Source organism: Notolabrus celidotus, chromosome 11, assembly GCF_009762535.1.
Source record: "Notolabrus celidotus isolate fNotCel1 chromosome 11, fNotCel1.pri, whole genome shotgun sequence".
Lineage (NCBI taxonomy): Eukaryota > Metazoa > Chordata > Actinopteri > Labriformes > Labridae > Notolabrus > Notolabrus celidotus.
Genome location: NC_048282.1, coordinates 23810172 through 23820689, shown reverse-complemented (window position 1 = coordinate 23820689; position 10518 = coordinate 23810172). Strand labels below are relative to the sequence as shown.

Sequence of the window (10518 nt, the reverse complement as noted above, 5' to 3'; positions counted from 1 at the left end):
CAGACATTATGCAATTTATTATTGTAAAACATAAGGCTGGACCATCACTGAGCAAACATGAGTGAAAGTCATCAGAACCCTGCTGCGAAACCCCCACCCCCCCTTCTCCCTCAGCATTATCCTTTCTGCCAAAACCACCCAGTTTTTCCCACCATGTGATTTTGTGTATTTTGAACAGCGGATACTGGATGCGTCCAAGACAAATTTCCTTAAGAACATTAACAACTATCTCATCTTATCTAATCTGATCAAATCCTGTCACGCCCTGCACAGTGAAGACATTTCTTGTGAAGCTGCAGCGGCGACTGCTGTGAATCTATCTGGATCATTATCTACCTCAGCCAATAACAGCAGCTCAGTGTGTGACCGACAACAGAATATACTCCAGGGTACATGTTGAAATATTCATACTGTTTTACAATAAAACTGAATACAAACCATTGGTCATTGCTTCTTAAAACTGGCAGCTTGGAGACCGTACATTGATCAGCGTTGTCGGCAGATAATGAAAGGGAATAGCTTTCCAAAGCAGTGGGAAACACTGTTTTGGCGAGGATAAAAGCATTTCAGTCTCCACATAAAAGAGTTGAGTGAAGTACAACTGTAAAGTGGCATGAATCTTTTAATGAGACCATTACCTGCTCTTTAGATGTGATTTTATGATGTCCACATATCAATGCACTGCTGGCTGGACTGCATCATAGTTTATGATTTCAGTAATAATAGAACTTTTATTATCAGTACAGTCATTGAATAACATCAAACTAATAAATAACTTGGAAGTTTTTTGCAAACATCATTATGAACATTTGGTTAAATGGTAGCAAATGGAGAAACATTATCCAACATACATAACTAGTGTAAAAATAAAACTTTTTTTTAGTGGAAGATATCTGCAGTAGATAACGCATTAACATTATATACATAGCATGGTTCTGAAAATAAGGTCCATCTCTGCTCTTAGTCAAAGCCAAGCTTCTGATTAAATAAGTGAGCATGATAAGTTGCACACACGATACTGATATGGAAACTTCTTCTTGATGGGTAAAATGTACAGCTTCACATGTAGTCCGTCTGCTGCAGCAGGGATGCGCTCTTTACTGCCTGTAGGGAGGGACAATAACACATAAAATGTAAAGATGTATGTGATCTGCAGTTGTACTTTACATTGCAGCCGACACAGGTGTTTGTTTAATAGGTTCTGGCTCTGGCTGTTTAACTGTCTATAACACTTTTATGTAGGAGACGATACTTACACTATTGTAGCTCCATCTCCATGTCCTGGAGGTCTCTGCTTTGATCCAGATGACAGAGGTATGCATTAGTTCAATCAGCCCACGGAGACACAGATTGTTTTTAATAGTAAATGTTGGTGTGTTCTTACCTTGAGTTTGTGTATGATATTGATCTGTGTGGGTTGTGAGTCTTCTGTTTTGGAAAGAAAAGAGTCTATGAAAATAAAATCCACAGGCCACATATGGTGAGAACTTTAGAGGTGTTGGTGAAGTAACAAACCCCTCATTTCTTTAGTGTCTAAGCAACTAAACTATGCAAACAATACTTCAGGGTTTCAGACTGGTGGCAGAGTTGAAGGCAGGTGGTAGACAGTGCTCAAGGTGAAAATTACAAGGTACAAAATAAGGTCTGTTTTCAGATTCAGAGTTGGTATACACACTTGACGGAGCAGTAGAAGGTAATGCTGAGGGAAGGTTGAAACGTTTTAAACACATTTCACCCAATGAAAGGTTTCCTATTTTGGATTCCACTGTAACTAAGTCTGCTCTTCAGTTTTTCTTCATGTAGAAAACAAAAAACTACTCACAGACGCTTTTCAAATTTACAGCAGCTGAGTTTATCAGAGTTTAAATCTCCACTTTGGGTAATGTTACACTTAAAAGTCCTTAGCAATGTGATGTTGACATTGTTTGGTAATCCCCCTGTAGACAAAGCAAAACTAGCTCCTTGTTCTCAGCTAGCGGGTGGCAACAGAGATGGGTCACAGGTCAGTTAGAAAAGAACCCTGGCCAAACTTGTCCTCTGAAGGGAAAACAGTGCAGCCGAGATGGGCGTTTTAGGTCTTTTGAAAGAGACCATTTGTCTGGTACTAAAAGGAGCCGTATGTTTGGCTCAGTTTTAAACCCTTCATGCAGTTACAGAATTGGCTCCGGTGGAGTTTGGATATCAACACTGTCATATTGCCCCCTCCCCCTTAAAAGTGCAGGTGGAGAGAGCTTGCATGTGTCAGACACAGCGTACAATTTACAGCTAAGTTTTAGCTGTGAACTCGCTGACAGGCCTTGAGTTGTAGCAACATATACATTACATCAAAGACTAGGAAAGTGCTACCCATCTGTCTCTGCACAGCACACTAAATCCAACCACAGCCCTTTAGGACATGGACAAGTAACGTACCCCCTACAGACTAATTACACAGCTCATTCAGCTAACAGCCATCAAAGATTTTGTGAATGAATACGATTTATACTACTTAAAATGGCATGACTCTTATGTATTACCAACTTTTTGTGGTAAAATAAAACATAACAGCCTTTGATCCACACTGATGTTCTGTGGTCTAAAAGTTAATTATCACAGAAATGCACTTTGCCCCAAGTAATGCATCATTTATCATATTGTTCACTTCCTCGCACAGCGTTATGAGTCCTTTCATCCTCCTGTAGCCACACACACATGCTCACTGAGAACACATATGATGTTAATTAATGTCAGAGTGGAGTATAGTACATCAGCCTTAAAGGGAGTTAGTCAGCAGGGCAACGTTTGCTCATACAATGTGGCAAAAAGCCGGCGAGACAGGAAATAAAGTGATACAGGCAAAAGCTACGGGAAAAAAACACTGCCAAAGGCAACAGTACAAGTAGCATTCCATTGGTGGAGAGTGATGCACTTTATTTAAAAGCCTTCTACCAATGTCTGTGCATTCACTGCCAACAACCCAGAAACAATGGTGTGTGGGGGTCTCAGGAGGGTCTTATTCTTACCCAGTCATTTTAAAATAACTTATAGAATTAAAACAGTTGTGTACACACCCAGAGAAATCAATGTGGCTTTTTGTTTATTCATAACAAATTCTAAATTCAGTTATTGAGACATATTATTATACATTATGAAGTTCCAGTGACGCAAGTAATGGCTATTGGCTTGTGCTGCATGTTGTATGATATGATATGAGAGGCCTGTTATTATTGTATTTTTGGGACTACTTACACACACATATCTCCAACATGATCCATTTGAGGGGTTACTACAAGTGACTAATAGCTTTAATGAAATACAATTATATTGGGCCTATTATTAAGAAAGGAACAAGATAATGCAAGATATTGGTAGCAACAATCACAGGCTGCTAATTTCAGCTACAATGATGCTAGTGTAGTGTTACCACACATGAAAGACGACAGGGAGGATGCTGATAAAGAGGACTGTCGGACCAAAGTGCATTAGAATTATAAGTTAGACTGATATACTGTACATAGGCTTCTCATGTCATGTTTGTTTGCCTCTGGCTGATGGTATCTATGGCAGGCAAGTAGCTGCTGGCTAGCAGGAGCTGTTTTGTGCTGGTAACAATAACAATTTTGCTGATGCTGCTTTATTGTATTCAACTATGGCCGATGCTACAGTCATTTTTGCCAAACTCTTGTGATGCAAAATTAAGCCAATGCAAAAGTGTGAAGTACAACAGTTCATCAAGTGTCCACTTGAGGCTAGCTCAAAAGCTAAATAGGCTCCTTTTGAAAACGCATTTTTTTTTGTTTTTTTTAAGTTTTATTTTTGGCCTTTTTGCCTTTATTAGATAGGACAGCTGAAGAGAGACAGGACACGTGGGGAGTAGAGAGTGGAGGAAGATATGCAGGAAATGGTCATCTTGTTGGGAATCCAACTGGCGACCCCTGCGACGAGGACTGTAGCCTCTGTATGTTGGGCGCTTAGACCACTAGGCCACCAGTGCCCCGAAAAAGCCCTTTTTAAGACTGTAATCAACATGGTTACATCCAGGTGCAACAAAAATGTCTTAATAAAAAGATGAAAGTGACGAGAAGACCGCTTGTTTTGACAACATTTGTTTTGTTCATTTAGAGCTTTAGGCAAGGGAGCAGCTAGCATGCAACATTCCTCAAGCTCCGTTTGCTTTTTTTCTTAGTCTTATAAACATGCAGTTGTAGTCAGCCACCACTATAAACAGAATCTTAGTCTCTTGGAAACATAATGGAAATTTAGCTTATAAGCTCATTTAGCTATCAAATTAGTTTGTAGACTATCTAGCTTTGCTACTATAGCGATTACAAACTCCTTGTTCCTCTCTAGTCCCACCCTGTCCTCCAAGTATGGTCACGTATGGCTCCTGAAAATGTTCATTAGTTAAACAGTTTATGTTTTTGCTCACAGTTGAAGTATGATGTAAATCCATGGAGTATTTATGTGTTGATTTTCATTCTGATCATGATTTTTGAGGACATTGTTGTACACTTTCTGTGGCTTTCTTTTTTGTCAAATAGAGATGCACCAAATTAAGTGTACTTGCATTGACATTTAGTTACGCAAATCAATGATATGCCCAGCATAACTAGATCTCAAGTTTCCTGTAGTTATGTAACTGCTTTTTTCGCCCAAAATCTTGAACCGACTCTAAATCAGATTGTGCTCTGAACAACACAGGGTCATTCATAACAATAAGTGAAAAGAAGCCTCCTCTTTATCTTCATTAATGTGAGCTTACTGAGAGTTTGTCAGCAGATTTCTGGTTCCTGTGTTTCTTTCAGCACATGTGAAGTCTGCACGTCTCTTTGAAAGAAATTAAATGAAACTGCTTCTGACTCACAAAATTCTAACAAACCACAGACCCAACACCCCCCATAGAACTTCTTGTAATAGTTTAACACTTGTGTTGAGCTGTAATTCAATTGAATGCGGAAAGTCATTGACGTCAGTTTCCCTCACTTCTGGTGTGATGTGCAAACTTAAACATCCCCTGCCACCCTTGTGATCCAAATTATCTTGCCATTCAGCATGCTTGTTAATTACTAAACACAATGTGGCACTCAATTGTTCAGCTCTGTCGCTTTTGCTGTTTGCGTGTTCTTACAGGCGGTTATGTCTCACACAGCACACATGCATCACATATACAGTACATATGGCATGAGCATTACTTGTGCAACTTATTGGCACCAGAATCAGAGTAGTTTGCTGTGGCTGCCAAATGCCTTGCACCTACATACATATGTGTGCTGAGGAATCCAAATACAAATTGGAATCAGCTTATTAAATTTGACAAAAGGAAACTCAAAACATAAACATGAAGCAGCTTTTCTACCACACTAGACTTTTAGACCCTTCCAAAAAAAAAAAAGAACAAAACCATTCCCAGATTTCTTTACAGCTCATTAGCCTGTGAGGAGCTGAGTCCTATGCAGACATGATTCAAATGTCCATAGATCATCTGTTGAATTAGCTCTTCTTGTTTAAACAAAGACTCACATCAACGCAATTTGTGCCAAAATCTAATTAACTTGTTAGCATTGGAAGAGCTATTAACAAATGGTTGTTTTCAAGGAAACATTTGTACCAGGAATTAACTACATGTGGTGTTGTGTCAAGGTTTCTTCATGAGCCCAACTCTCTTTCAGGTAATCAGCAAGGAAAACACAATAAAAAGGTGTAGCAGTATTTATGCTGTGAGAAACTGTTATGTGATTCTTGAAGTATGTTAAGATTATGAATTAGGAGTAATGAATCATAATACATGGGGATCGTGAGCCTCAGCCAGGTGAAAATATATCTGTCAAAACACCTGATGGTACAGATATCCTCAAATAGAAGAAAGGGAAAAGCTGGACTTAGTCTTTTGTGCATTTGCTGTTGCAAAACAATACTTTTGCCCTCATCAGCCTCCTCCATGTTTAGTTATGCTCAGTATTTGCCAGCGAGGGGAGGGCTGGTCTTTCTGCAAGAGGGAGTTCCCCAGAGGACACAGCCAAGCAGCCAAGGCCTTCTTTATTGCAATATGACAGGAATGCATAGCTAGACTCTATAAGAGCACATGTGATTGAAAAATTAACAAAACAGTATGGTTTGTACCTTTTGTGAGATGAGACAGTAGAGGGTGAGGATGAACAGCAGTCCTCCGCAGATGGAGGCGATGATAAATCCAAGCTTGTACAGGTCTCTGTCTGTTCTTCTGTGTAAGGCCTTCTCTGAGTTGCTACCGTAACTTTCTGTAGAAAAGGACACGTGATATGTAACCTCAGTGGCCCCAGACATCTGTATAATTCATCAGAGAACTTTCCAGAAGATAAAATTCCCACCGGTTAAATGTTCTGTGGGTGACTCTGTAAACAGCTCTGTCGTGGAGCCAAAGCTTTCTGTGTATTCGTGCTGGCAGCGCCAATCCACTGGTGCCTCGCTGGTCGTCACCAACTCCCAGTAAGCAGAGAACACCTCTGAAGCCTTCTGAAGCGCCTCGGACGGAGACCCTCTGTACAGCATCTCAAAACTCTCTGGCTTATCCTGCGGCAGATTCCCAGAAAATACCTTAAATGTTTTGCAGATTTATCTGCTCATCCTTGGCAGTTCCTCTCATAGCATATTTCTCTTCTGTGGTTTATATTATGGACATTTTAAATCTCTCTGTCCTGAGAAAACAAATTGCAGGATCACTGCTCACAATCCAATACTCACCTCTACCTCCTCATTAATCTGAGGGACACATTTCTGAGAGTAGATGTTGAGGATGAGCGCCCTCAGCGACTGAACGTAGCCATCATTGACTGAACCCCGACTATATTTGAAATGGGTGGTGAGGAGCTCCAGGATCCACGGTAATGCAGCTTTAACAAAGCAACATTTACTCTGCGGGAAATCAGGGTGTGAGGTCATTAACCTGACACGTGATTCAGTTAATGGAAATATTTAATCAAAGGCTTTGGAAGGAAACAGCCCTATAAAACAAATGTTACCGTACCAAACTCCTCCGCTCTGTGAACGTGTAGGTGATAGAGCACCCGCTTCTTAACTGGTTATCCATCTGCAGAGGCAACAACAGAAAGACTTCATCCTATGAGCGAAGAATCATTTCCAATCCAACAGCACTGTGTTTCATGATGTGTCTACACATACCAGATGCCTGACTATCAGCAGGTGCTCCCTAGTGATGGAGTGTCTGCATGGACCAGGGACCTCAGTCATAGTCAGAGGGAAGCTCAGGAACATAAGCACACACAGACACTTTACCTGCAACTGATACAAACCATACATTATCTTAACATTGCCTTAGATGTGCACAGAGGAGCTCAAACACAAACAGGAACAGACATTTACTCAGCAGGAAAGCCACAAAGACAAATATGCCAAAATAACAACGCCATCAAACTTAACCACAGAAGCATTAAGGGCATATATGGCAGCCTAAACCTTTACTAATGCCCTCTAAATAGTAGCCTAACCCTAATTCAGCTTTCCCTCCTAAACTGTCATCAAGAGAGTTCTCTTATAAATGAATTTACAAGGAAAACAAAGTTCAAAGCAAACTCAAATGGAATTTCCTCTCAAATGTGCCAAAGGCAGTTTTACAGTATATGCATCTGAGCAATTCCAGCCTCTCCATCCAAAATGTTCCTTACAATGTTTTCATAAAGTTCAAGTTAACCAGAACAGCTGCTCAGTTACATCCACAACAACACCGTCTTTGCACCTCTGCGCAAGCTGTTTTATTTTTTTCAGCACAGCGTCTCGTCTCAAGTATCAGACTTTTGCTGCGACACATCCAGTAGCCAACTATGCTTGACCTCAAAGGAACCTAAGCTGGTGAGCGATTAGTTCCACTTCTGGTCAAATAGTGCCCTCTACCATAAAAAGCATGGTCTGAGCATCATGCTCTGACTTGAATAATGTCTTCTGTCAAGTACCTTTTGGCAACTGTTACACTAAAATGGGCTCCAGATGGACCTTAACTGAGGATTAAAAGATGGGGTACAAGCATATGTGTTTCACACTGTGGGCAAAATGTCTGCGCTCAGAGGTATTCCTGAGTAATCATCCCCTTGACTCACTTGACCCCTGCTTTTGCAACAGTCAAGACAGATGTCAGAGCAAGACTGAACTGAAACAATAAGACATGATTTATCTGTTCCCTTCTTAACTTCTGAGATACATTAAGACACAAAGGACAATTCTTTAAAAGCCACAAGAGACAGCGTGTATCCCTTTCATTATTTGTTGCCTGTTCCTCATATTACACTGAGCTGTAAAGTTTAACTCTTTAGAACACATCAACTTCATGCAGTTTCCCGCAAAGATCACTCTCGTGATTCCCCATGAATTTTGGCTGAACAAAATGTGCATGCAGATTTATTGCTGGGACCTGAAGGAAAGGAGCAAATCTTGCGACATCACCAATGTTATCCATAAAAACAAAGATAAAGTAAGAATATGCTGAAAGTTTTATTTGAAACAGTGAAGATGGAAACAAAAGTGATTCTCAAAGTAACAAGATGCCTTGTGTGAGCCGAGAGACTATCATGCGAGACTACTATTCGGAACCCACTTGATGATTGATGATGAAACATAATCAAATTAATGTAATCTAATAAAACTATTGATGTGACTGGTATGTGGCAAATGCAGGAGCACATGATGCAAATGTCACCTGTCACATGATTGTTTTTCTCCATGCTGTCTATGATATCTGTATGTAGGTCAGCAATCTCCACAATCAAGCAAAAACAACTTCATCCACAGACAACACAAGCATGCACAGGTCTTTTCCTGCATTGCGCTGCATGAGGATATTTTTGGTGCATTTATTTCCCAGCAGTGGTTGTAAAAGAGTTCTCACCTACCTTAACTTTGCTCTGAATCAGGGTTGACACAAGGATGGTCATCTGGTACGTGTTTGACAATGGAAAACACCAGACTCCTCTGTCACATACATTGAAGCAAGCAGATCCTTGTCATATATTCAGTTCCACTCCACAGAAAGGAATTTGCCGTTAAGTAAATATGCCACTTAGTCATGTGGCGCTGTTCTTCAGTGCATCGCCTGACGTGCTCCTTCTGCACAGAGTGAGTTCAAAAGCAGACTAACTGTTTGAGCTGACAGACGGCCCTTTTTAAAGACCTCCCACCTCTCTTCTGTATGACAACTCGGCGTCCTGTGTCGCTGCAGATGTCTTGTGACAAACAGTTTTTTAAGTTGAAGTCTGAGTTGAAAATGTGTTTTTAGTCCAGTATCAGGAGTAAAAGTCCTCTTCAGGAATAACTTACATAAACAGCTGAAGAAAGCTTGTGGGAGGTTGAAGGTGGTTCCAATAACATCTGTTCTTGTTCTTGAAACTCTATATCACTGATCCATATATGAACTCTCAGAATAATAATTTAAGCAGGGGCAATGCACCCTTGTTTTCCTCTGGAGAATAAATCCTGCGATCAAGTGGACCCACTGGGCAAGAAAAATAAAATGCAGTCATCGCTCAGAGAGAAGATCTCCACATCACTGTAGGGGTCCCCGGAGGTTGTCCGAGAGTGCAGATGTTTCATGCTGCTATAGGAATCCTAAACTTTTTTCTCATTTCAACGTCACATTGCAACTTAAGAAAGTCAGGGTTTTTTTGGGACAGTGGGTGTGTCGCCTGCTACTATTTGTAAGACCTTACCTAACCCTGGCAAGAGACACATAAACGCCCTTATGGGCGACTTTTGATGGGGAATTCTTCTCATAACAGATCGACAGACTCCAAAGGAGGAAAAAAAACACATTTGGCCTGGAATCTATTAACACAGGACGTGAATTCTCACACGTTGCATTATGAAGACATTCCTACACCTAACATCGTAAAGTCATGTATCAAAGTCATTTACTGATGTCGTACTGTGAGATGTGCAGGTTTAATTGTTATGCAGCAGTGGGATATGAGTTTTTACATTTATTCAAGTACCATAATTAGTTTGGTATTGAGGAAGCTGTTTTTTTCTTGAATGTTTCTAATTTGTGCTTCCATTGTGTTCCACTGTTGACTCTAGTGCATTTATTTGACAGCTGTACTTGCTTTGCAAACCAACCTTTTACACACAAAACATGTGACCAACAAACAACTATATGACACATCTCACAGCTATGCAACAGGATGCAAAGTAGTTAAAATATGTTCCCACTATGACAGCAAAGACATTCGACACTGTTGCAAGGTTTGAGCTCCAATAAGAAGTCCAATAGACTAATCCAATTTCAATGATAACACTGAAAGGTTTTTTTTTGTTGAATTATGGCGGGCACACATTACAGGATTCCTCAAACCTTCACACGAGACCACACACTTGATGACGACAAAATACAGATCGCACAAGAGATCTCTCTTCTAATCTTATAGTGTGTGGCATGCGCTACGGAGCACACCACACACTAACCAATTCTTCAGCAGAGTATTAGGCTCTTCACGCTCAATATTCCAAATCTCGCGTAGTAAAACGTGACTTCGGTGTAAACAAACATGGCGGACTAAC

The 10518-nt window shown here is 40.5% G+C and overlaps 1 protein-coding gene across 2 annotated transcripts; it reads right to left on the bottom strand.

Moving 5' to 3' along the window:
- Positions 1–602: 602 nt before the first annotated feature.
- On the bottom strand, positions 603–9911 carry csf1b (colony stimulating factor 1b (macrophage)). Of its 2 annotated transcripts, none has more exons than XM_034696186.1 (9): positions 8859–9911; positions 7138–7257; positions 6983–7045; positions 6700–6870; positions 6327–6528; positions 6100–6236; positions 1385–1428; positions 1257–1291; positions 603–1104 (listed from the first exon to the last, which is right to left on the bottom strand). In XM_034696186.1, exons 1-8 carry the CDS (start codon positions 8898–8900, stop codon positions 1258–1260), a joined length of 813 nt encoding a protein of 270 aa, XP_034552077.1. In that variant the 5' UTR covers positions 8901–9911; the 3' UTR covers positions 603–1104; position 1257. The 2 variants fall into 2 exon arrangements, with proteins under 2 accessions (XP_034552077.1, XP_034552076.1); XM_034696185.1 differs by having other exon boundaries at positions 1257–1294; positions 8859–9909.
- Between the last annotated feature and the right edge of the window lie 607 nt (positions 9912–10518).

What these genes read in the sequence shown, in the direction of transcription:
- csf1b (XM_034696185.1), bottom strand. Translation starts at nt 8,900, where the DNA reads ATGACCATCCTTGTGTCAACCCTGATTCAGAGCAAAGTTAAG. An exon ending in TCACAGAGCGGAGGAGTTTG is followed by an intron (nt 6,871 to 6,982) that starts GTACGGTAACAT and finishes GATTTCCCGCAG; the next exon opens with AGTAAATGTTGCTTTGTTAA. An exon ending in ACTGTCTCATCTCACAAAAG is followed by an intron (nt 1,429 to 6,099) that starts GTACAAACCATA and finishes TTTCCAAAACAG; the next exon opens with AAGACTCACAACCCACACAG.